Source organism: Sebastes umbrosus, chromosome 17 (genome assembly GCF_015220745.1).
Source record: "Sebastes umbrosus isolate fSebUmb1 chromosome 17, fSebUmb1.pri, whole genome shotgun sequence".
Taxonomy (NCBI): domain Eukaryota; kingdom Metazoa; phylum Chordata; class Actinopteri; order Perciformes; family Sebastidae; genus Sebastes; species Sebastes umbrosus.
The window spans coordinates 8,367,387-8,394,697 of record NC_051285.1 but is presented as its reverse complement, the minus strand read 5'-3'; the positions used below and the strand labels follow the sequence as shown (position 1 = coordinate 8,394,697).

At 36.3% G+C, this 27,311-nt stretch overlaps 5 protein-coding genes across 6 annotated transcripts; all 5 read left to right on the top strand.

Moving 5' to 3' along the window:
- The first annotated feature begins 453 nt into the window (after nucleotides 1-453).
- Nucleotides 454-27,154, top strand: LOC119476056 (tripartite motif-containing protein 16-like). Of its 2 annotated transcripts, none has more exons than XM_037749240.1 (2): nucleotides 454-2,579; nucleotides 8,182-8,345. In XM_037749240.1, exon 1 carries the CDS (start codon nucleotides 838-840, stop codon nucleotides 2,506-2,508), a length of 1,671 nt encoding a protein of 556 aa, XP_037605168.1. In that variant the 5' UTR covers nucleotides 454-837; the 3' UTR covers nucleotides 2,509-2,579; nucleotides 8,182-8,345. The 2 variants fall into 2 exon arrangements, with proteins under 2 accessions (XP_037605168.1, XP_037605167.1); XM_037749239.1 differs by lacking the exon at nucleotides 8,182-8,345 and adding an exon at nucleotides 26,243-27,154 and having other exon boundaries at nucleotides 456-2,593.
- LOC119476057 (tripartite motif-containing protein 16-like) lies at nucleotides 6,248-8,345 on the top strand. Its single transcript, XM_037749242.1, has one exon. It carries the CDS (start codon nucleotides 6,443-6,445, stop codon nucleotides 8,108-8,110), a length of 1,668 nt encoding a protein of 555 aa, XP_037605170.1. The 5' UTR covers nucleotides 6,248-6,442; the 3' UTR covers nucleotides 8,111-8,345.
- LOC119476054 (tripartite motif-containing protein 16-like) lies at nucleotides 12,927-15,098 on the top strand. Its single transcript, XM_037749237.1, has one exon. The coding sequence runs from the start codon at nucleotides 13,081-13,083 to the stop codon at nucleotides 14,752-14,754; it is 1,674 nt and encodes a 557-aa protein (XP_037605165.1). The 5' UTR covers nucleotides 12,927-13,080; the 3' UTR covers nucleotides 14,755-15,098.
- On the top strand, nucleotides 17,203-20,508 carry LOC119476058 (E3 ubiquitin/ISG15 ligase TRIM25-like). The gene has a single exon (XM_037749243.1). The coding sequence runs from the start codon at nucleotides 17,352-17,354 to the stop codon at nucleotides 19,017-19,019; it is 1,668 nt and encodes a 555-aa protein (XP_037605171.1). The 5' UTR covers nucleotides 17,203-17,351; the 3' UTR covers nucleotides 19,020-20,508.
- LOC119476055 (tripartite motif-containing protein 16-like) lies at nucleotides 24,447-27,080 on the top strand. The gene has a single exon (XM_037749238.1). It carries the CDS (start codon nucleotides 24,484-24,486, stop codon nucleotides 26,155-26,157), a length of 1,674 nt encoding a protein of 557 aa, XP_037605166.1. The 5' UTR covers nucleotides 24,447-24,483; the 3' UTR covers nucleotides 26,158-27,080.
- Nucleotides 27,155-27,311: the final 157 nt, after the last annotated feature.

Here is a 27,311-nt window from a genome sequence, read left to right as displayed (position 1 = left end):
AAAGGAAATCCAGATATAACAAATCATTTAATTTCATTTTTCATTTCTTTTCCATACTATTTTTACAGGCTAGTCCTACCAGGCAGGTAGAGTTAGAGAGTTTTTTCTTTCAGGGGTTGCTAGTGTTGGTGCATTTTAAATCTTTTTGTAGATGTCCAAGGTGCATAGTGGGAGAATATCTCTCTATGTGTATGCAAGGTGCTATATGAGTACAGTTCACTTACAATTGGATTTGTTTTTTATATAAATGGGCTTAATTATGTAAAAACTACAAAATTAATATAACAGTCATGTATGTAAAAATACATGAATGTATTTGGATTTTTGTGCATCTGCCAAATGAATGTAACACAAAGTTTAAAAAAATAGGTCATTTTAGTATCTCCATGAACATAATTTGTATAATTTAATGTTTACTTATTAATACTCATAATAGTGGTAGTGGTAGTAATATATTACATTGCAAGTCTTCCAGTTTAATTCTGTAGTTCTGAATCTGAAAGACAGACTATAACTGAGGACTAAAGACACACAGCAACTCTCAAACCGCTCCACTTCCTGAAATGAAGCACAACTTTTACAAACCCCACCCAGACTTTATTTACTGGCAAGGCGAGGCTCCTCTCGCTCAAAGTCTATTCAGCTCAGAGTTGTCATTCCCTCCCCTTTCACAGATCTGCCCGTTTACAGATGGGTGCAAACACCATGTGATCAAATGTAAGAGATGGAACGCTCATACACTGCAGATCAGTGGACAAACATTGAGGAAATGAGCACAGCATTTATCTGGTAACAGAGAGTGAAACTTACAGACATTCACTGTCGTCTAGAGGAGAAATGGCGCAGCAAGTGATTCTGGATCGAGACAAACTGAGCTGTTCAATCTGTCTGGATCTTCTAAAGGATCCGGTGACTATTCCCTGTGGGCACAGCTACTGCATGAGCTGTATTAAAGACTGCTGGGGTGAGGAGCATGAGACGAAGACACACAGCTGCCCTCAGTGCAGGCAAAGCTTCACACCGAGGCCTGTCCTGGTGAAAAGTACCATGTTAGCAGAGTTTGTGGAGGAACTGAAGAAAGCAGGACCTCAAGCTGCTTCACCTGATCATTCCTCTGCTGGACCTGGAGACGTGGCCTGTGATTACTGCTCTGGGATGAAGGTGAAAGCCCTTAAGTCCTGTCTGGTGTGTATGGCCTCTTACTGTGAGCAGCACCTCCAGCCTCACTACAATGTAGCTCCATTAAAGAAACATAAGCTGGTTGAGGCCACTTTAAAGCTCCAGGAGAACATCTGCTCTCAGCATGACGAGGTGATGAAGATTTTCTGCCGCACTGATCAGAAGTGCATCTGCTATCTCTGCTCCATGGATGATCATAAAGGTCATGACACAGTCTCCGCTGCAGCAGAGAGAGCTGAGAAGCAGAAGGAGCTCGGGGCGAGTCGGCAAGAAATCCAACAGAGAGTCCAGGACAGAGAGAAAGACGTGAAGGTGCTTCAGCAGAGGGTGGAGGCTTTCAATCTTTCTGCTGATGAAGCTGTGAGAGACAGTGAGAAGATCTTCACTGAGCTGATCCGTCTCATTGAGAAAAGAAGCTCCGAAGTGAAGCAGCAGATCAGATCCCAGCAGACAACTCAAGTGAGTCGAGCTAAAGAGCTTGAGGAGAAGCTGCAGCAGGAGATCACTGAGCTGCGGAGGAAAGACACTGAGCTGGAGACGCTCTCACACACAGAGGATCACCTCCATTTCCTAAACAACTACCCCTCGCTGTCACGTCTGAGTGAATCTGAAGACGTTCCCAGCATTGATATCTGTCCTCTGCGCTCCTTTGAGGATGTGACAGTGGCGGTGTCAGAGGTCAGAGATAAACTGCAGGTTGTTCTGAGTGAGGAGTGGGGAAAGATCTCTCTAGCAGTGATTGAAGTGGATGTTTTACCGCCTCAAGCAGAGCCCAGGACCAGAGCTGAGTTTATGAAATATTCTTCTCAAATCACACTGGATCCAAATACAGCACACTACAATTTGTCATTGAGTAACAGGGACAGAAAAGCAACATTAATGGAAGAAGAACAGTTATATTTGGATCACCAAGACAGATTTGGTCAATGGAGTCAGGTCCTGAGTAGAGAGGGTCTGACTGGACGCTGTTACTGGGAGGTGAAACGGAGTGGGAGAGTTTTTATAGCAGTTGCATACAAGGATATTAGAAGAACAGGCACCAGAGAAGAATGTGGATTTGGATATAATGACAAATCTTGGTCATTAGACTGTTACAGTAGTAATTATAGATTCAGACACAACAGTATTTCTACTTCCGTCTCAGGCCCTCAGTCCTCCAGAATAGGAGTTTACCTGGATCACAGGGCAGGTACTCTGTCTTACTACAGCGTCTCTGAAACCATGACTCTCCTCCACAGAGTCCAGACCACGTTCACTCAGCCTCTCTATGCTGGAATTATGATTCCAAATAGTGATGGAGACACTGCTGAGCTGTGTGAGCTCAAGTAGACAAGAGTTTAATGAGTGATTCATCTCTGTACAGTAAATGTTGAGGTGTGTCTGCACTGCAGAGATCAAACATAGTGGGTGGGACTTTTTTATTCTATTCATGTTTGTTGAAATTTGATTCTTATATTATATTTACTAAACATTTCCCTTATATACTGTGCATGGAAAATATTGCATATACAAAATGAATGTAATATAGATTTAAAAATAGTCATGTTTACTTTTTAGTACTCTACATACTGCTGTCTGTACTGATATTGTAAAATCCCATCACCTTTTTTTTGTAAATGTACCCAAAAAGTAGAGGAAAAACTGGTCTAATTTTTAACGTATCCTTCTGAAAAATAGCTAATCATTTTTTTAAGGGTGAATTCAAGTGTCTTTACATGGTTAAAAAAATATATAAAAAGTTAATATTCAAAATCCTACAAATAAATAGCCTAAATAAATAAATTGTTGACTTGGAATATGCAAAATGTCTGACGAAAAATCTGTTTTTGTTCAACTTAAAATTGAATTTGGTTATTATATGAATGGGCTTAATTATGTAAAAACTACAAAATTAATAAAACAGTCATGTATGTAAAAGTGTATAAATGTATTTGGGTTTGTATTTTTGAGCATCTGCCAAATGAATGTAATATGATTTATTTTTAAAATAATTTTAGTTGTACTAAATCTTCATATCTTCATAATTTGTATAATGTAATGTTTACTTTCTGCATACTGTGTTGCTGTTAAAATAGCAACTTTTATTTTAATGTACCCAGAAAAGTACGAGTACCAGAAAACTGGGATCATTTTAAATGTAACCTTTTGAAAAATAGTTTAGTAATCTTTTTTTTAAAGAAAGAATTCAAATGTACTTTCATGATAACAATTATTTGGATACATTAATGAAAATCAATGTTGTAAATCCTACAAATAAATAAATAAATTGTTGACTAATCTATATTCTATATTCTTCATTTCACTGTCCGAGTATCAAAAATAAAAGTGTCCTTTTCCTACTTCATTTCTTTCTAATCAATCAATTTTCAAGATATTTTGGTAACAGACAAACACACAGGGAGATTAATGAAGGCAATAAAATAACTTCCACTTTCTGGTGGATTTCACCAGAAACAACACAATTTTGGAATGATTTTAAATTTGTAAAATGTTGGGGTCTTTTTTTTTGCAAATGAAAATCATGTTCAAGACAATATTTCAGCAGAATGTTTTACTCTCAGATTTATTACACAACTTTTGAACATTCCACAACAATCATGCAGGAATAAAATGGGAATTATAGAAAGCTTTACAGGCTTCGCCAATCACACTTTAGGAATAACTGGGCTGCACGTCGTCTCAAAAACACTCAAAATGTGAGGTAATATCTTTTTTAAATCATCATCTACCGACAACAGACCATGTGTTGATTTAATGCTGATGATGGTGAGAGAAGAAAATCACTCAAAAAACAATAATGAAAAAAAAGGAAATGTAACAGAAACTATCAATTGAAGATTATCTCTTATTTCTAATAACAACTCTACTTTTCTTTGCCAAAAGCTGACGGTTACCTCCCAGTTGAAAATCGCTGAGTGAGTCTAAAGGAAGATGCACTGAAAAGGTCTAGACCTCTAAATCACAACTCATATCTCAAATGTGTTGAGTGATTCAAATGAAGTGAAATTAAAAGGTAATTCAGTCTGAATATCAGGCTAGAAGAGGTCAACCAGTCATGTACATTCAGTTACCGGTTAATAAAAAGGTGCATCTAGCTAAAACTAATGCAGTCTAACACAAAAGCCCTGTAATAAATCCTGTCTTCATGAAGGTTATTGTGTTCAGTTTGTGTTGTTTAAGATGTGTTGTTATGATCTAAGTAATGTTGAATTAGCTCTAGCTAGGTCCTGTCCAATAAACACTCCTAAACTAACTTATTGTTCATCCTTACAAGTATGTTTTAATTCAGTGTTGATGTTATTTACCATGAGTGCATCAATCAACTAAAACCCTGTATCACAACATTATAACAACGAGCTAGCTTTGTGACATAAAATGCAGTTAGCAGATGTTACACCTCGGGATTCTGCTTCCGGGCCATTAAGTAAGACAGCTTCCGGTGTGTCTGTTTTTTTTCATACTTTATTTTTTTGAAATTTCAATACAATAGTTACATAAACATGTTCATGTTTCATTACAGAAAATTCAGCAAATATATTTTACAGTATAAAAAATAATATAAAAATAAAATACATTATACAACAAATACAATGTAAGTAAAGGAAAATATAAATAAAAACAACAACAACAAATTGGAATAAATGTCTAAACAATCTAATAGTTTTTGACAATTTAGAATTTTCAATCATAGTCAAATATGATTTAAAATCAGAATCTTTAAAAGTATAAAAGAGGGATATTCCTTTAAGCCATATCATTTTATGGATATAATGTTTTGCTAAGATATTAATCTAATTCATTGTAAATTTCATCTTCCGAAAAAGATTGTTAAAAGTGAGTAATATCTCAATCTTTGTTAGAATGATATTTTTTTCAAAATGTTTATGAGAAATTATTCTGTAAATCAAACAAAAAAGAAGTAGCATGAAAACAATCTACAATCACATGTTCAACAGTTTTCCCTTCACAATTGCAAAAAGTGCATCTATTGTTAAACCGGTGTGTCTTTTAATTTAAGAGGAAATGCAGAAATTCACGCCTATGTGCTGCATATTGCTCTGTAATAAAACTGGACAGAAAAAAATAACTTACAATATGATTGTCTTGTCTTTATACAGAATGAGGGAGAAGGGAAATCCAGATATAACAAATCATTTCATTTTTCATTTCTTGTCCATACTATTTTTACAGGCTAGTCCTACCAGGCAGGTAGAGTTAGAGAGTTTTTTCTTTCAGGGGTTGCTAGTGTTGGTGTGTCTCTGTTGGTGTCAAGTGTGGATGCCAGCAAATGCCACTTCTGGTACATTTCATTTTAACCCCCTCTCTCTCTTTATTTATGTTATTTTACCTTTATTCTACTAAGAACTCCCATTGAGATAAAAAAACAAGAGAGACCTGGCCAGCCATATAAAATTACAACACATTAAAATACAACATATTCAACATTATATACAAAAATTCACAATAAAACTGAAGAACAGCTGTTTAACATGCTGGCAGCCACATATCACCACGTTCAATACAATGCCCTTAAATTCATCAATGGATATGATCTCATTTTAGATCTTTTTGTAGATGTCCAAGGTGCATAGTGGGAGAATATCTCTCTATGTGTATGCAAGGTGCTATATGAGTACAGTTCACTTACAATTGGATTTGGTTTTTATATAAATGGGCTTAATTGTATAAAAAACTACAAAATGAATAAAAGAGTCATGTATGTAAAAATACATAAATGGATTTGGATTTTTGTGCATCTGCCAAATGAATGTAACACAAAGTTTAAAACAAAATAGGTCATTTTAGTATCTCCATGAACATAAGTTGTATAATTTAATGTTTACTTATTAGTACTCATCATAGTAGTAGTGGTAGTAATATATTACATTGCAAGTCTTCCATTTAATTCTGTAGTTCTGAATCTGAAAGACAGACTATAACTGAGGACTAAAGACACACAGCAACTCTCAAACCGCTCCTCTTCCTGGAATGAAGCACAACTTTCACAAACCCCACCTAGACTTTATTTACTGGCAAGACGAGGCTCCTCCCGCTCAAAGTCTATTCAGCTCAGACTTGTCGTTCCCTCCCCTTTCACAGATCTGCCCGTTTACAGATGGGTGCAAACACCATGTGATCAAATGTAAGAGCTGGAACGCTCATACACTGCAGATCAGTGGACAAACATTGAGGAAATGAGCACAGCATTTATCTGGAAACAGAGAGTGAAACGTTCAGACATTCACTGTCGTCTAGAGGAGAAATGGCGCAGCAAGTGATTCTGGATCGAGACAAACTGAGCTGTTCAATCTGTCTGGATCTTCTAAAGGATCCGGTGACTATTCCCTGTGGGCACAGCTACTGCATGAGCTGTATTAAAGACTACTGGGGTGAGGAGCATGAGACGAAGACACACAGCTGCCCTCAGTGCAGGCAGAGCTTCACACCGAGGCCTGTCCTGGTGAAAAATACCATGATGGCAGAGTTAGTGGAGGAACTGAAGAAAGCAGGACCTCAAGCTGCTTCACCTGATCATTCCTCTGCTGGACCTGGAGACGTGGCCTGTGATTACTGCTCTGGGATGAAGGTGAAAGCCCTCAAGTCCTGTCTGGTGTGTATGGCCTCTTACTGTGAGCAGCACCTCCAGCCTCACTACAATGTAGCTCCATTAAAGAAACACAAGCTGGTTGAGGCCACTTTAAAGCTCCAGGAGAACATCTGCTCTCAGCATGACGAGGTGATGAAGATTTTCTGCCGCACTGATCAGAAGTGCATCTGCTATCTCTGCTCCATGGATGATCATAAAGGTCATGACACAGTCTCCGCTGCAGCAGAGAGGGCTGAGAAGCAGAAGGAGCTCGGGGCGAGTCGGCAAGAAATCCAACAGAGAGTCCAGGACAGAGAGAAAGACGTGAAGGTGCTTCAGCAGAGGGTGGAGGCTATCAATCTTTCTGCTGATGAAGCTGTGAGAGACAGTGAGAAGATCTTCACTGAGCTGATCCGTCTCATTGAGAAAAGAAGCTCCGAAGTGAAGCAGCAGATCAGATCCCAGCAGACAACTCAAGTGAGTCGAGCTAAAGAGCTTGAGGAGAAGCTGCAGCAGGAGATCACTGAGCTGCGGAGGAAAGACACTGAGCTGGAGACGCTCTCACACACAGAGGATCACCTCCATTTCCTAAACAACTACCCCTCGCTGTCACGTCTGAGCGAATCTAAAGACGTTCCCAGCATTGATATCTGTCCTCTGCGCTCCTTTGAGGATGTGACAGCGGCGGTGTCAGAGGTCAGAGATAAACTGCAGGCTGTTCTGAGTGAGGAGTGGGGAAAGATCTCTCTGGCAGTGACTGAAGTGGATGTTTTACAAGCAGAGCCCAGAACCAGAGCTGAGTTTATGAAATATTCTTGTCAAATCACACTGGATCCAAATACAGCAAACAACCGTTTGTCATTGACTGACAGGGACAGAAAAGCAACATTAATGAAAGGAAAACAGTTATATTTGGATCACCAAGACAGATTTGGAGAACTGAGGCAGGTCCTGAGTAGAGAGGGTCTGACTGGACGCTGTTACTGGGAGGTGAAATGGAGCGGGAGAGTTTGTATAGCAGTTGCATACAAGGATATTAGAAGAACAGGCACCGTGAATGAATGTGGATTTGGATGGAATGACAAATCTTGGTCATTAGAATGTAACAGTAGTAGTTATACATTCAGACACAACAATATTTCTACTTCCGTCTCAGGCCCTCAGTCCTCCAGAATAGGAGTTTACCTGGATCACAGAGCAGGTACTCTGTCTTACTACAGCGTCTCTGAAACCATGACTCTCCTCCACAGAGTCCAGACCACGTTCACTCAGCCTCTCTATCCTGGATTTTGGTTTCCAAATAGTGGTGTTGGAGGCACTGCTGAGCTGTGTGAGCTCAAGTAGACAGGAGTTTAATGAGTGATTCATCTCTGTACAGTAAATGTTGAGATGTGTCTGCACTGCAGAGATCAAACATAGTGGGTGGGACTTTTTTCTTCTATTTTAATTCAATGAAATGATGAAAAGTTTTTTTTATTTGCTACATAGAGATTGTTTGTCGAAATCTGATTATTATGTTATTTTTACTAAACATTTTCCTTATACTGTATACTGTGCAAAATGAATGTAATATAGATTTTAAAAAAGAGTAATGTTTACTTGTTAGTACTCTACATACTGCTGTCTGTGCTGATATTGCAAAATCACATCACCTTTTTTTTTTTAAATGTACCCAAAAAGTACAAGAAAAACTGGTCTAATTTTTAACGTATCCTTCTGAAAAATAGCTAATCATCTTTTTAAGAGGGAATTCAAGTGTCTTTACATGGTTAAAAAAATATATAAAAAGTTAATGTTCAAATCCTACAAATAAATAGCCTAAATAAATAAATTGTTGACTTTGCATATGCAAAATGTCTGACTAAAAATCAGTTTTTAAAATTGAATTTGGTTATTATATGAATGGGCTTATTTATGTAAAAACTACAAAATTAATAACACAGTCATGTATGTAAAAATGTGTAAATGTATTTGGGTTTGGATTTTTGATAATCTGCCAAATTAATGTAATATGATTTCTTCTTAAAACAATTTTAGTTGTACTAAATCTTCATATCTTCATAATTTGTATAATGTAATGTTTACTTTCTGCATACTCTGTTGCTGTTAAAATAGCAACTTTTATTTTAATGTACCCAGAAAATTATGAGTACCAGAAAACTGGGATCATTTTAAATGTAACCTTTTGAAAAATAGTTTAGTAATCTTTTTCTTTAAGAAAGAATTCAAATGTACTTTCATGATAACAATTATTTGGATACATTAATGAAAATCAATGTTGTAAATCCTACAAATAAATAAATAAATTGTTGATTTATCTATATTCTATATTCTTCATTTCACTGTCCGAGTATCAAAAGAAAAATCTGTCCTTTTCCTACTTCATTTCTTTCTAATCAATCAATTTTCAAGATATTTTGGTAACAGACAAACACAAAGGGTGATTAATGAAGGCAATAAAATAACTTTCCCTTTCTGGTGGATTTCACCAGAAACAACACAATCTTTGAATGATTATAAATTTGTAAAATGTTAGGGTCTTTTTTTTTGCAAATGAAAATCATGTTCAAGACAATATTTCAGCAGAATGTTTTACTCTCAGATTTATTACACAACTTTTGAACATTCCACAACAATCATGCAGGAATAAAATGGGAATTATAGAAAGCTTTACAGGCTTCGCCAATCACACTTTAGGAATAACTGGGCTGCACGTCGTCTCAAAAACACTCAAAATGTGAGGTAATATCTTTTTTAAATCATCATCTACCGACAACAGACCATGTGTTGATTTAATGCTGATGATGGTGAGAGAAGAAAATCACTCAAAAAACAATAATGAAAAAAAGGAAATATAACAGAAACTATCAATTGAAGATTATCTCTTATTTCTAATAACAACTCTACTTTTCTTTGCCAAAAGCTGACGGTTACTTCCCAGTTGAAAATCACTGAGTGAGTCTAAAGGAAGGTGCACTGAAAAGGTCTAGACCTCTAAATCACAACTCATATCTCAAATGTGTTGAGTGATTCAAATGAAGTGCAATTAAAAGGTAATTCAGTCTGAATATCAGGCTAGAAGAGGTCAACCAGTCATGTACATTCAGTTACCAGTTAATAAAAGGTACATCTAGCTAAAACTAATGCAGTCTAACACAAAAGCCCTGTAATAAATCCTATCTTCATGAAGGTTATTGTATTCAGTTTGTGTTGTTTAAGATGTGTTGTTATGATCTAAGTAATGTTGAATTAGCTCTAGCTAGGTCCTGTCCAATAAACACTCCTAAACTAACTTATTGTAATGCAGTCAGCAGCATGATATCATGATATAACAGTCAGCAGCATGATATCATGATATAACAGTCAACAGCATGATATCATGATATAACAGTCAGCAGCATGATATCATGATATAACAGTCAGCATCATGATATCATGATATAACAGTCAGCAGCATGATATCATGATATAACAGTCAGCAGCATGATATCATGATATAACAGTCAGCAGCATGATATCATGATATAACAGTCAGCAGCATGATATCATGATATAACAGTCAGCAGCATGATATCATGATATAACAGCATGATATCATGATATAACAGCATGATATCATGATATAACAGTCAGCAGCATGATATCATGATATAACAGTCAACAGCATGATATCATGATATAACAGTCAGCAGCATGATATCATGATATAACAGTCAGCAGCATGATATCATGATATAACAGTCAGCAGCATGATATCATGATATAACAGTCAGCAGCATGATATCATGATATAACAGTCAGCAGCATGATATCATGATATAACAGTCAGCAGCATGATATCATGATATAACAGTCAGCAGCATGATATCATGATATAACAGTCAGCAGCATGATATCATGATATAACAGTCAGCAGCATGATATCATGATATAACAGTCAGCAGCATGATATCATGATATAACAGTCAGCAGTGTTTAGCATTAACTCTCAGTCTCTTACCTTGAGCGGTCACAGCAGAAAACCTCAAACAATCTGAATGATATAATGAGAATAATAAAGTAAGTTTAATAAAAATCCCCGTCATATTGTCTGTTATTTATTTAGCTATGTGCTCCTATGATCGGTTATCACGACATGTTGATGGTTGATACGATGTGAGCTGCTGGTTTTAGGCTCATAGGAAAGAATGTTTCGAGCTCCGGCGGAGGAAAATAAATGTTACACCTCGGGATTCTGCTTCCGGGCCATTAAGTAAGACAGCTTCCGGTGTGTCTTTTTTTTCATACTTTATTTTTTTGAAAGTTTAATACAATAATTACATAAATATGTTCATGTTTCATTACAAAAAATATATTTTACAGTATAAAAAAATAATATAAAAATAAAATGCATTATACAACAAATACAATGTAAGGAAAGGAAAAGATAAATAAAAACAACAACAACAAATTGGAATAAATGTCTAAACAATCTAATAGTTTTTGCCAATTCAAAACTTTTTATTTTTTGAAAGTTCAATATAATAGTTACATAAACATGTTCATGTTTCATCATAAAAAAATCAGAAAATATATTTTACAGTATAAAAAATAATATAAAAATAAAATGCATTATACAACAAATACAATGTAAGGAAAGGAAAAGATAAATAAAAACAACAACAACAAATTGGAATAAATGTCTTAACAATCTAATAGTTTTTGGCAATTTAGAATTTTCAATCATAGTCAAATATGTTTTAAAATCAGTATCTTTAAAAGTATAAAAGAGGGATATTCTTTTAAGCCATATCATTTTATGGATATAATGTTTTGCTAAGATATTAATCAAATTCATTTTGTAAATTTCATCTTCCGAAAAACTGGGATTGTTAAAAGTGAGTAATATCTCAATCTTTGTTTATTATGATATTTTTTTTCAAAATGTTTATGAGAAATTATTCTGTAAATCAAACCAAAAAGAAGTAGCATGAAAACAATCTACAATCACATGTTCAACAGTTTTCCCTTCACAATTGCAAAAAGTGCATCTATTGTTAAACCGGTGTGTCTTTTAATTTACGAGGAAATGCAGAAATTCACGCCTATGTGCTGCATATTGCTCTGTAATAAAACTGGACAGAGAAAAGAACTTAAAATATGATTGTCTTGTCTTTATACAGAATGAGGGAGAAGGGAAATCCAGATATAACAAATCATTTCATTTCATTTTTCATTTCTTTCCATACTATTTTTACAGGCTAGGCCTACCAGGCAGGTAGAGTTAGAGAGTTTTTTCTTTCAGGGGTTGCTAGTGTTGGAGTGTCTCTGTTGGTGTCAAGTGTGGATGCCAGCAAATGCCACTTCTGGTACATTTCATTTTAACCCCGTCTCTCTCTCTTTATTTATGTTATTTTACCTTTATTCTACTAAGAACTCCCATTGAGATAAAAAAACAAGAGAGACCTGGCCGGCCATATAAAATTACAACACATTAAAATACAACATATTCAACATTATATACAAAAATTCACAATAAAAATGAAGAACAGCTGTTTAACACGCTGGCAGCCACATATCACCACATTCAATACAATGCCCTTAAATTCATCAATGGATATGATCTCATTTTAGATCTTTTTGTAGATGTCCAAGGTGCATAGTGGGAGAATATCTCTCTATGTGTATGCAAGGTGCTATATGAGTACAGTTCACTTACAATTGGATTTGGTTTTTATATAAATGGGCTTAATTGTATAAAAAACTACAAAATGAATAAAAGAGTCATGTAGGTAAAAATACATAAATGGATTTGAATTTTTGTGCATCTGCCAAATGAATGTAACACAAAGTTAAAAAAAAAATAGGTCATTTTAGTATCTCCATGAACATAGTTTGTATAATTTAATGTTTACTTATTAGTACTCATCATAGTAGTAGTGGTAGTAATATATTACATTGGAAGTCTTCCAGTTTAATTCTGTAGTTCTGAATCTGAAAGACAGACTATAACTGAGGACTAAAGACACACAGCAACTCTCAAACCGCTCCTCTTCCTGGAATGAAGCACAACTTTTACAAACCCCACCTAGACTTTATTTACCGGTTAGACAAGACATCTCCCGCTCAAAGTCTATTCAGCTCAGACTTGTCGTTCCCTCCCCTTTCACAGATCTGCCCGTTTACAGATGGGTGCAAACACCATGTGATCAAATGTAAGAGCTGGAACGCTCATACACTGCAGATCAGTGGACAAACATTGAGGAAATGAGCACAGCATTTATCTGGTAACAGAGAGTGAAACTTACAGACATTCACTGTCGTCTAGAGGAGAAATGGCGCAGCAAGTGATTCTGGATCGAGACAAACTGAGCTGTTCAATCTGTCTGGATCTTCTAAAGGATCCGGTGACTATTCCCTGTGGGCACAGCTACTGCATGAGCTGTATTAAAGACTGCTGGGGTGAGGAGCATGAGACGAAGACACACAGCTGCCCTCAGTGCAGGCAGAGCTTCACACCGAGGCCTGTCCTGGTGAAAAATACCATGTTAGCAGAGTTTGTGGAGGAACTGAAGAAAGCAGGACTTCAAGCTGCTTCACCTGATCATTCCTCTGCTGGACCTGGAGACGTGGCCTGTGATTTCTGCTCTGGGATGAAGGTGAAAGCCCTCAAGTCCTGTCTGGTGTGTATGGCCTCTTACTGTGAGCAGCACCTCCAGCCTCACTACAATGTAGCTCCATTAAAGAAACACAAGCTGGTTGAGGCCACTTTAAAGCTCCAGGAGAACATCTGCTCTCAGCATGACGAGGTGATGAAGATTTTCTGCCGCACTGATCAGAAGTGCATCTGCTATCTCTGCTCCATGGATGATCATAAAGGTCATGACACAGTCTCCGCTGCAGCAGAGAGGGCTGAGAAGCAGAAGGAGCTCGGGGCGAGTCGGCAAGAAATCCAACAGAGAGTCCAGGACAGAGAGAAAGACGTGAAGGAGCTTCAGCAGAGGGTGGAGGTTATCAATCTTTCTGCTGATGAAGCTGTGAGAGACAGTGAGAAGATCTTCACTGAGCTGATCCGTCTCATTGAGAAAAGAAGCTCCGAAGTGAAGCAGCAGATCAGATCCCAGCAGACAACTCAAGTGAGTCGAGCTAAAGAGCTTGAGGAGAAGCTGCAGCAGGAGATCACTGAGCTGCGGAGGAAAGACACTGAGCTGGAGACGCTCTCACACACAGAGGATCACCTCCATTTCCTAAACAACTACCCCTCGCTGTCACGTCTGAGCGAATCTAAAGACGTTCCCAGCATTGATATCTGTCCTCTGCGCTCCTTTGAGGATGTGACAGCGGCGGTGTCAGAGGTCAGAGATAAACTGCAGGCTGTTCTGAGTGAGGAGTGGGGAAAGATCTCTCTGGCAGTGACTGAAGTGGATGTTTTACCACCTCAAGCAGAGCCCAGAACCAGAGCTGAGTTTATGAAATATTCTTGTCAAATCACACTGGATCCAAATACAGCACACAACCGTTTGTCATTGAGTGACAGGGACAGAAAAGCAACATTAATGAAAGGAAAACAGTTATATTTGGATCACCAAGACAGATTTAGAGAATTGTGGCAGGTCCTGAGTAGAGAGGGTCTGACTGGACGCTGTTACTGGGAGGTGAAATGGAGCGGGAGAGTTTATATAGCAGTTGCATACAAGGATATTAAAAGAACAGGCACCGTGAATGAATGTGGATTTGGATGTAATGACAAATCTTGGTCATTAGACTGTAACAGTAGTAGTTATACATTCAGACACAACAATATTTCTACTTCCGTCTCAGGCCCTCAGTCCTCCAGAATAGGAGTTTACCTGGATCACAGGGCAGGTACTCTGTCTTACTACAGCGTCTCTGAAACCATGACTCTCCTCCACAGAGTCCAGACCACGTTCACTCAGCCTCTCTATGCTGGATTTTGGCTTCCAAGTGGTGGTTATGGAGACACTGCTGAGCTGTGTGAGCTCAAGTAGACAGGAGTTTAATGAGTGATTCATCTCTGTACAGTAAATGTTGAGGTGTGTCTGCACTGCAGAGATCAAACATAGTGGGTGGGACTTTTTTCTTCTATTTTAATTCAATGAAATGATGAAAACTTTTTTTTATTTGCTACATAGAGATTGTTTGTTGAAATTTGATTCTTATGTTATATTTACTAAACATTTTCCTTATATACTGTGCATGGAAAATATTGCATATGCAAAATGAATGTAATATAGATTTTAAAAAAGAGTAATGTTTACTTTTTAGTACTCTACATACTGCTGTCTGTACTGATATTGTAAAATCACATCACCTTTTTTTGTAAATGTAATTTTTTCTGAAAAATTGCTAATCATCTTTTTGAGAGTGAATTCAAGTGTCTTTACATGGTTATTTTTTTTTTTTTATTAAAAGTTAATGTTCAAAATCCGACAAATAAATAGCCTAAGTAAATAAATTGTTGACTTGTCACACTCTATATTCTTCCTTTCACAAAAATCTGTTGTTTTCCAACTTAATTTCTGTCCAACTAATCAGTTTTTTTCAAGATATTTTGGTAACAGACAAACGCACGGGGAGATTAATGGAGACAAATAAGCCCCAAAACTTTGGCTTTTTTTGCAACAGAAAACATATCAAGACAATATTTCAGCAGAATGTGTTAAATGAAAAATAAATACTTTCTTTTTTATATATATGGGGATTAAACAATCTTGTTTGTTGAAGTTTGATGTTGATTATGTTGATGATTATATTTGGGCTATTTTCACTTTATACTGTGCATGGAAAATATTGCAAATGCAAAATGTCTGACCAAAAATCCGTTTTTGTTCTACTTAAAATTGAATTTGGTTATTATATACATGGGCTTAATTATGTAAAAACTACAAAATGAATATAACAGTCATGTATGTAAACATATATTAATGTATTTGGGTTTGGATTTTTGAGCATCTGCCAAATGAATGTACGATAATTTCTTTTTAAAATAATTTTAGTTGTACTAAATCTTCATATCTTCATAGTTTGCATAATGTAATGTTTATAAAAGGAGGATATTCTTTTAAGCCATTTCATTTTATGGATATAATGTTTTGCTAAGATATTAATCTAATTCATTGTAAATTTCATCTTCCAAAAAAGATTGTTAAAAGTGAGTAATACCTCAATCTTTGTTAGAATGATATTTTTTTCAAAATGTTTTGAGAAATTATTCTGTAAATCAAACCAAAAAGAAGTAGCATGAAAACAATCTACAATCACATGTTCAATAGTTTCCCCTTCACAATTGTAAAAAAAGTGCATCTATTGTTAAACCGGTGTGTCTTTTAAGTTACGAGGAAATGCAGAAATTCACGCCTATGTGCTGCATATTGCTCTGTAATAAAACTGGACAAAAAAAAATAACTTTAAATATTATTGTCTTGTCTTTATACAGAATGAGGGAGAAGGGAAATCCAGATATAACAAATCATTTCATTTCATTTTTCATTTCTTTCCATACTATTTTTACAGGCTAGGCCTACCAGGCAGGTAGAGTTAGAGAGTTTTTTCTTTCAAGGGTTGCTAGTGTTGGTGTGTCTCTGTTGGTGTCAAGTGTGGATGCCAGCAAATGCCACTTCTGGTACATTTCATTTTAACCCCCTCTCTCTCTTTATTTATGTTATTTCACCTTTATTCTACTAAGAACTCCCATAGAGATTAAAAAACAAGAAAGACCTGGCCAGCCATATAAAATTACAACACATTAAATACAACATATTCAACATTATATACAAAAATTCACAATAAAACTGAAGAACAGCTGTTTAACACGCTGGCAACCACATATCCCCACATTCAATACAATGCCCTTAAATTCATCAATGGATATGATCTCATTTTAGATCTTTTTGTAGATGTCCAATGTGCATAGTGGGAGAATCTCTCTCTATGTGTATGCAAGGTGCTATATGAGTACAGTTCACTTACAATTGGATTTGGTTTACATATAAATGGGCTTAATTGTATAAAAAACTACAAAATGAATAAAAGGGTCATGTATATAAAAATACATAAATGGATTTCGATTTTTGTGCATCTGCCAAATGAATGTAACACAAAGTTTAAAAAAAATAGGTCATTTTAGTATCTCCATGAACATAATTTGTATAATTTAATGTTTACTTATAGTGTACTCATAATAGTAGTAGTGGTAGTAATATATTACATTGCAAGTCTTCCACTTTAATTCTGTAGTTCTGTATCTGAAAGACAGACTATAACTGAGGACTAAAGACACACAGCAACTCTCAAACCGCTCCACTTCCTGAAATGAAGCACAACTTTCACAAACCCCACCCAGACTTTATTTACTGACTCGGCGAGGCTCCTCCCGCTCAAAGTCTATTCAGCTCAGACTTGTCGTTCCCTCCCCTTTCACAGATCTGCCCATTTACAGATGGGTGCAAACACCATGTGATCAAATGTAAGAGCTGGAACGCTCATACACTGCAGATCAGTGGACAAACATTGAGGAAATGAGCACAGCATTTATCTGGTAACAGAGAGTGAAACTTACAGACATTCACTGTCGTCTAGAGGAGAAATGGCGCAGCAAGTGATTCTGGATCGAGACAAACTGAGCTGTTCAATCTGTCTGGATCTTCTAAAGGATCCGGTGACTATTCCCTGTGGGCACAGCTACTGCATGAGCTGTATTAAAGACTACTGGGGTGAGGAGCATGAGACGAAGACACACAGCTGCCCTCAGTGCAGGCAGAGCTTCACACCGAGGCCTGTCCTGGTGAAAAATACCATGATGGCACAGTTAGTGGAGGAACTGAAGAAAGCAGGACCTCAAGCTGCTTCACCTGATCATTCCTCTGCTGGACCTGGAGACGTGACCTGTGATTTCTGCTCTGGGATGACGGTGAAAGCCCTCAAGTCCTGTCTGGTGTGTATGGCCTCTTACTGTGAGCAGCACCTCCAGCCTCACTACAATGTAGCTCCATTAAAGAAACACAAGCTGGTTGAGGCCACTTTAAAGCTCCAGGAGAACATCTGCTCTCAGCATGACGAGGTGATGAAGATTTTCTGCCGCACTGATCAGAAGTGCATCTGCTATCTCTGCTCCATGGATGATCATAAAGGTCATGACACAGTCTCCGCTGCAGCAGAGAGGGCTGAAAAGCAGACGGAGCTCGGGGCGAGTCGGCAAGAAGTCCAACAGAGAGTCCAGGACAGAGAGAAAGACGTGAAGATGCTTCAGCAGAGGGTGGAGGCTATCAATCTTTCTGCTGATGAAGCTGTGAGAGACAGTGAGAAGATCTTCACTGAGCTGATCCGTCTCATTGAGAAAAGAAGCTCCGAAGTGAAGCAGCAGATCAGATCCCAGCAGACAACTCAAGTGAGTCGAGCTAAAGAGCTTGAGGAGAAGCTGCAGCAGGAGATCACTGAGCTGCGGAGGAAAGACACTGAGCTGGAGACGCTCTCACACACAGAGGATCACCTCCATTTCCTAAACAACTACCCCTCGCTGTCACGTCTGAGCGAATCTAAAGACGTTCCCAGCATTGATATCTGTCTTCTGTACTCCTTTGAGGATGTGACAGCGGCGGTGTCAGAGGTCAGAGATAAACTGCAGGCTGTTCTGAGTGAGGAGTGGGGAAAGATCTCTCTGGCAGTGACTGAAGTGGATGTTTTACAACCAGAGCCCAGAACCAGAGCTGAGTTTATGAAATATTCTTCTCAAATCACACTGGATCCAAATACAGCATACAAACGTTTGTCATTGAGTGACAGGGACAGAAAAGCAACATTAATGAAAGAAAACCAGTTATATTTGGATCACCAAGACAGATTTGGTGAAAGGTTGCAGGTCCTGAGTAGAGAGGGTCTGACTGGACGCTGTTACTGGGAGGTGAAATGGAGCGGGAAGGTTCGTATAGCAGTTGCATACAAGGATATTAGAAGAACAGGCAGCGTGAATGAATGTGGATTTGGATGTAATGACAAATCTTGGTCATTAGAATGTGACAGTAGTAGTTATACATTCAGACACAACAATATTTCTACTTCCGTCTCAGGCCCTCAGTCCTCCAGAATAGGAGTTTACCTGGATCACAGGGCAGGTACTCTGTCTTACTACAGCGTCTCTGAAACCATGACTCTCCTCCACAGAGTCCAGACCACGTTCACTCAGCCTCTCTATCCTGGATTTTGGCTTCCAAATAGTGATGTTGGAGGCACTGCTGAGCTGTGTGAGCTCAAGTAGACAAGAGTTTAATGAGTGATTCATCTCTGTACAGTAAATGTTGAGGTGTGTCTGCACTGCAGAGATCAAACATAGTGGGTGGGACTTTTTTCTTCTATTTTAATTCAATGAAATGATGAAAACTTTTTTTTATTTGCTACATAGAGATTGTTTTTTGAAATATGATTCTTATGTTATTTTTACTAAACATTTTCCTTATACTGTATGCTGTGCAAAATGAATGTAATATAGATTTTAAAAAAGAGTCATGTTTACTTGTTAGTACTCTACATACTGCTGTCTGTACTGATATTGTAAAATCACATCACCTTTTTTTTGTAAATGTACCCAAAAAGTACAGGAAAAACTGGTCTAATTTTTAACGTATCCTTCTGAAAAATAGCTAATCATCTTTTTAAGAGTGAATTCAAGTGTCTTTACATGGTTAAAAAAATATATAAAAAGTTAATGTTAAAAATCCTACAAATAAATAGCCTAAATAAATAAATTGTTGACTTTGCATATGCAAAATGTCTGACTAAAAATCTGTTTTTGTCCTACTTAAAATTGAATTTGGTTATTATATGATGGGCTTAATTATGTAAAAACTACAAAATGAATTAAACAGTCATGTATGTAAAGATGTGTAAATGTATTTGGGTTTGGATTTTTGAGCATCTGCCAAATGAATGTAATATAATTTCTTTTAAAAATATTTTTAGTTGTACTAAATCTTCATATCTTCATAATTTGTATAATGTAATGTTTACTTTCTGCATACTGTGTTGCTGTTAAAATAGCAACTTTTATTTTAATGTACCCAGAAAATTACGAGTACCAGAAAACTGGGATCATTTTAAATGTAACCTTTTGAAAAATAGTTTAGTAATCTTTTTTTTTAAGAAAGAATTCAAATGTACTTTCATGATAACAATTATTTGGATACATTAATGAAAATCAATGTTGTAAATCCTACAAATAAATAAATAAATTGTTGACTAATCAATATTCTATATTCTTCATTTCACTGTCCGAGTATCAAAAGAAAAATCTGTCCTTTTCCTACTTCATTTCTTTCTAATCAATCAATTTTCAAGATATTTTGGTAACAGACAAACACACAGGGAGATTAATGAAGGCAATAAAATAACTTCCACTTTCTGGTGGATTTCACCAGAAACAACACAATTTTGGAATGATTTTAAATTTGTAAAATGTTGGGGTCTTTTTTTTGCAAATGAAAATCATGTTCAAGACAATATTTCAGCAGAATGTTTTACTCTCAGATTTATTACACAACCTTTGAACATTCCACAACAATCATGCAGGAATAAAATGGGAATTATAGAAAGCTTTACAGGCTTCGCCAATCACACTTTAGGAATAACTGGGCTGCACGTCGTCTCAAAAACACTCAAAATGTGAGGTAATATCTTTTTTAAATCATCATCTACCGACAACAGACCATGTGTTGATTTAATGCTGATGATGGTGAGAGAAGAAAATCACTCAAAAAACAATAATGAAAAAAAGGAAATATAACAGAAACTATCATTGAAGATTATCTCTTATTTCTAATAACAACTCTACTTTTCTTTGCCAAAAGCTGACGGTTACTTCCCAGTTGAAAATCACTGAGTGAGTCTAAAGGAAGATGCACTGAAAAGGTCTAACCCTCTAAATCACAACTCATATCTCAAATGTGTTGAGTGATTCAAATGAAGTGAAATTAAAAGGTAATTCAGTCTGAATATCAGGCTAGAAGAGGTCAACCAGTCATGTACATTCAGTTACCAGTTAATAAAAGGTACATCTAGCTAAAACTAATGCAGTCTAACACAAAAGCCCTGTAATAAATCCTGTCTTCATGAAGGTTATTGTGTTCAGTTTGTGTTGTTTAAGATATGTTGTTATGATCTAAGTAATGTTGAATTAGCTCTAGCTAGATCCTGTCCAATAAACACTCCTAAACTAACTTATTGTAATGCAGTCAGCAGCATGATATCATGATATAACAGTTAACAGTATGATATCATGATATAACAGTCAGCAGTATGATATCATGATATAACAGTCAACAGCATGATATCATGATATAACAGTCAGCAGCATGATATCATGATATAACAGTCAACAGCATGATATCATGATATAACAGTCAGCAGCATGATATCATGATATAACAGTCAACAGCATGATATCATGATATAACAGTCAACAGCATGATATCATGATATAACAGTCAGCAGCATGATATCATGATATAACAGTCAGCAGCATGATATCATGATATAACAGTATGATATCATGATATAACAGTCAGCAGTATGATATCATGATATAACAGTCAGCAGCATGATATCATGATATAACAGTCAGCATCATGATATCATGATATAACAGTCAGCAGCATGATATCATGATATAACAGTCAGCATCATGATATCATGATATAACAGTATGATATCATGATATAACAGTCAGCAGCATGATATCATGATATAACAGTATGATATCATGATATAACAGTCAGCATCATGATATCATGATATAACAGTATGATATCATGATATAACAGTCAGCATCATGATATCATGATATAACAGTATGATATCATGATATAACAGTCAGCATCATGATATCATGATATAACAGTATGATATCATGATATAACAGTCAGCAGCATGATATCATGATATAACAGTCAGCATCATGATATCATGATATAACAGTATGATATCATGATATAACAGTCAGCAGCATGATATCATGATATAACAGTCAGCAGCATGATATCATGATATAACAGCATGATATCATGATATAACAGTATGATATCATGATATAACAGTCAGCAGTATGATATCATGATATAACAGTCAGCAGCATGATATCATGATATAACAGTCAGCAGCATGATATCATGATATAACAGTCAGCAGTGTTTAGCATTAACTCTCAGTCTCTTACCTTGAGCGGTCACAGCAGAAAACCTCAAACAATCTGAATGATATAATGAGAATAATAAAGTAAGTTTAATAAAAATCCCCGTCATATTGTTGTTTATTTATTTAGCTATGTGCTCCTATGATCGGTTATCACGACATGTTGATGGTTGATACGATGTGAGCTGCTGGTTTTAGGCTCATAGGAAAGAATGTTTCGAGCTCCGGCGGAGGAAAATAAATGTTACACCTCGGGATTCTGCTTCCGGGCCATTAAGTAAGACAGCTTCCGGTGTGTCTGTTTTTTCATATTTTATTTTTTTGAAAGTTTAATACATTAATTACATAAACATGTTCATGTTTCATTACAGAAAATATATTTTACAGTATAAAAAAATAATATAAAAATAAAATACATTATACAACAAATACAATGTAAGGAAAGGAAAAGATAAATAAAAACAACAAATTGGAATAAATGTCTAAACAATCTAATAGTTTTTGCCAATTTAAAATTTTTTATTTTTTGAAAGTTCAATACAATAGTTACATAAACCTGTTCATGTTTCATCACAAAAAAATCAGAAAATATATTTTACAGTATAAAAAATAATATAAAAATAAAATACATTATACAACAAATACAATATAAGGAATGGAAAAGATAAATAAAAACAACAAATTTGAATAAATTTAAAATGTCTAAACAATCTTATAGTTTTTGCCAATTTAGAATTTTCCATCGTAGTCAAATATGTTTTAAAATCAGAATCTTTAAAGGTATAAAAGGAGGATATTCTTTTAAGCCATATCATTTTATGGATATAATATTTTGCTAAGATATTAATCAAATTAATTTTATAAATTTCATCTGCCGAAAAACTGGGATTGTTAAAAGTGAGTAATACCTCAATCTTTGTTTATGATATTTTTTTCAAAATGTTTATGAGAAATTATTCTGTAAATCAAACCAAAAAGAAGTAGCATGAAAACAATCTACAATCACATGTTAAATAGTTTCCCCTTCACAATTGCAAAAAGTGCATCTATTGTTAAACCTGTGTGTCTTTTAATTTTCGAGGAAATGCAGAAATTCACGCCTATGTGCTGCATATTGCTATGTAATAAAACTGGACAGAAAAAACTAACTTAAAATATGATTGTCTTGTCTTTATACAGAATGAGGGAGAAGGGAAATCCAGATATAACAAATCATTTCATTTCATTTTTCATTTCTTGTCCATACTATTTTTACAGACTAGTCCTACCAGGCAGGTAGAGTTAGAGAGAAAAATAAATATGAACGTTAGTTAAAATATTGTAGGCTTATTTAAAAGTGTAAGGACAGCCAGGAATTCTGTTATCTTGTGTGATTAGTTGATATTTAATTCAACGATTCATACATATTTATATGAATCTGTATCTATTTAAATAGGTTATTTGGTGTTGTTGGTATCCCCCAACTAATTACCAGCAGCAGGAAAAAACAGGCAGTTTTTTTTCTGTCAGGGGTTGCTAATGTTGGTGTGTCTCTGTTGGTGTCAAGTGTGGATTCCAGCAAATGCCACTTCTGGTACATTTCATTTGAACCCCCTCTCTCTCTTTATTTACTTTATTTTACCTTTATTTTACCAGGAACTCCCACTGAGATCAAAAATCTCTTTAACAAGAGAGACCTGGCCGGCCGTATAAAATTACAACACATTAAAATACAACATATTCAACATTATATACAAAAATTCACAAGAAAACTGAAGAACAGCTGTTTAACACGCTGGTAACCACATATCACCACGTTCGATACAATGCCCTAAATTCATCAATGGATATGATCTCATTTTAGATATTTTTGTAGATGTCCAATGTGCATAGTGGGAGAATATCTCTCTATGTGTATGCAAGGTGCTATATGAGTACAGTTCACTTAAAATTGGATTTGGTTTTTATATAAATGGGCTTAATTATATAAAAAACTACAAAATGAATAAAAGAGTCATGTATGTAAAATACATGAATGGATTTGGATTTTTGTGCATCTGCCAAATGAATGTAACACGAAGTTTAAAAAAATAGGTCATTTTAGTATCTCCATGAACATAGTTTGTATAATTTAATGTTTACTTATTAGTACTCATAATAGTAGTAGTGGTAGTAATATATTACATTGCAAGTCTTCCATTTAATTCTCTAGTTCTGTATCTGAAAGACAGACTATAACTGAGGACTAAAGACACACAGCAACGCTCAAGCTGCTCCACTTCCTGAAATGAAGCACACCTTTCACAAACCCCACCTAGACTTTATTTACCGGTTAGGCGAGGCTCTTCACACTCAAAATCTATTCAGTTCAGACTTGTCGTTCCCTCCCCTTTCCCAGATCTGCCCGTTTACAGATGGGTGCAAACACCATGTGATCAAATGTAAGAGATGGAACGCTCATACACTACAGATCAGTGGACAAACATTGAGGAAATGAGCACAGCATTTATCTGGAAACAGAGAGTGAAACGTACAGACATTCACTGTCGTCCAGAGGAGAGATGGCGCAGCAAGTGATTCTGGATCGAGACAAACTGAGCTGTTCAATCTGTCTGGATCTTCTAAAGGATCCGGTGACTATTCCCTGTGGGCACAGCTACTGCATGAGCTGTATTAAAGACTGCTGGGGTGAGGAGCATGAGACGAAGACACACAGCTGCCCTCAATGCAGGCAGAGCTTCACACCGAGGCCTGTCCTGGTGAAAAATACCATGTTAGCAGAGTTTGTGGAGGAACTGAAGAAAGCAGGACCTCAAGCTGCTTCACCTGATCATTCCTCTGCTGGACCTGGAGACGTGGCCTGTGATTACTGCTCTGGGATGAAGGTGAAAGCCCTCAAGTCCTGTCTGGTGTGTATGGCCTCTTACTGTGAGCAGCACCTCCAGCCTCACTACAATGTAGCTCCATTAAAGAAACACAAGCTGGTTGAGGCCACTTTAAAGCTCCAGGAGAACATCTGCTCTCAGCATGACGAGGTGATGAAGATTTTCTGCCGCACTGATCAGAAGTGCATCTGCTATCTCTGCTCCATGGATGATCATAAAGGTCATGACACAGTCTCCGCTGCAGCAGAGAGGGCTGAGAAGCAGACGGAGCTCGGGGCGAGTCGGCAAGAAATCCAACAGAGAGTCCAGGACAGAGAGAAAGACGTGAAGGTGCTTCAGCAGAGGGTGGAGGCTATCAATCTTTCTGCTGATGAAGCTGTGAGAGACAGTGAGAAGATCTTCACTAAGCTGATCCGTCTCATTGAGAAAAGAAGCTCCGAAGTGAAGCAGCAGATCAGATCCCAGCAGACAACTCAAGTGAGTCGAGCTAAAGAGCTTGAGGAGAAGCTGCAGCAGGAGATCACTGAGCTGCGGAGGAAAGACACTGAGCTGGAGACGCTCTCACACACAGAGGATCACCTCCATTTCCTAAACAACTACCCCTCGCTGTCACGTCTGAGCGAATCTAAAGACGTTCCCAGCATTGATATCTGTCCTCTGCGCTCCTTTGAGGATGTGACAGCGGCGGTGTCAGAGGTCAGAGATAAACTGCAGGCTGTTCTGAGTGAGGAGTGGGGAAAGATCTCTCTGGCAGTGACTGAAGTGGATGTTTTACCGCCTCAAGCAGAGCCCAGAACCAGAGCTGAGTTTATGAAATATTCTTGTCAAATCACACTGGATCCAAATACAGCAAACAACAATTTGTCATTGAGTGACAGGGACAGAAAAGCAACAGTAATGAAAGGAAAACAGTTATATTTGGATCACCAAGACAGATTTGGTAAATTTAGCCAGGTCCTGAGTAGAGAGGGTCTGACTGGACGCTGTTACTGGGAGGTGAAATGGAGCGAGAGAGTTTATATAGCAGTTGCATACAAGGATATTAAAAGAACAGGCACCATTTATGAATGTGGATTTGGATTTAATGACAAATCTTGGTCATTAGACTGTGACAGTAGTAGTTATATATTCAGACACAACAATATTTATACTTCCGTCTCAGGCCCTCAGTCCTCCAGAATAGGAGTTTACCTGGATCACAGGGCAGGTACTCTGTCTTACTACAGCGTCTCTGAAACCATGACTCTCCTCCACAGAGTCCAGACCACGTTCACTCAGCCTCTCTATGCTGGATTTTGGATTACAGGTAATAGTGTTGGAGACACTGCTGAGCTGTGTGAGCTCAAGTAGACAGGAGTTTAATGAGTGATTCATCTTTGTACAGTAAATGTTGAGGTGTGTCTGCACTGCAGAGATCAAACATAGCGGGTGGGACTTTTTTCTTCTATTTTAATTCAATGAAATGATGAAAACTTTTTTTTATTTGCTACATAGAGATTATTTGTTGAAATTTGATTATTATGTTATATTTACTAAACATTTTCCTTATATACTGTGCATGGAAAATATTGCATATGCAAAATGAATGTAATATAGATTTTAAAAAAGAGTAATGTTTACTTTTTACTGCTCTACATACTGCTGTCTGTTCTGATATTGTAAAATCACATCACATTTTTTTGTAAATGTAATTTGTTCTGAAAAATTGCTAATCATCTTTTTGAGAGTGAATTCAAGTGTCTTTACATGGTTAATTTTTTTTTTATTAAAAGTTAATGTTCAAAATCCGACAAATAAATAGCCTAAGTAAATAAATTGTTGACTTGTCACACTCTATATTATTCCTTTCACAAAAATCTGTTGTTTTCCAACTTAATTTCTGTCCAACTAATCAGTTTTTTTCAAGATATTTTGGTAACAGACAAACGCACAGGGAGATTAATGAAGACAAATAAGCTCCAAAACTTTGGCTTTTTTTGCAACGGAAAACATGTCAAGACAATATTTCAGCAGAATGTGTTAAATGAAAAATAAATACTTTCTTTTTTTATATATATAGGGATTAAACAATCTTGTTTGTTGAAGTTTGATGTTATATTTAGGATCCTAAACATTTTCACTATATTCTGTGCATGGAAAATATTGCATATGCAAAATGTCTGACGAAAAATCTGTTTTTTTTCTACTTAAAATTGAATTTGGTTATTATATAAATGGGCTTGATTATGTAAAACAAAAACCTACAAAATTAAAAAAAAGTCATGTATGTAAAAATGTGTAAATGTATTTGGGTTTGGATTTTTGAGCATCTGCCAAATGAATGTAATATAATTTATTTTTAAAATAATCTTAGTTGTACTAAATCTTCATATCTTCATATTTTGTAAAATGTAATGTTTATAAAAGGAGGATTTTTTTTTAAGCCATATCATTTTATGGATATAATATTTTGCTAAGATATTAATCAAATTAATTTTGTAAATTTCTTCTGCCGAAACACTGGG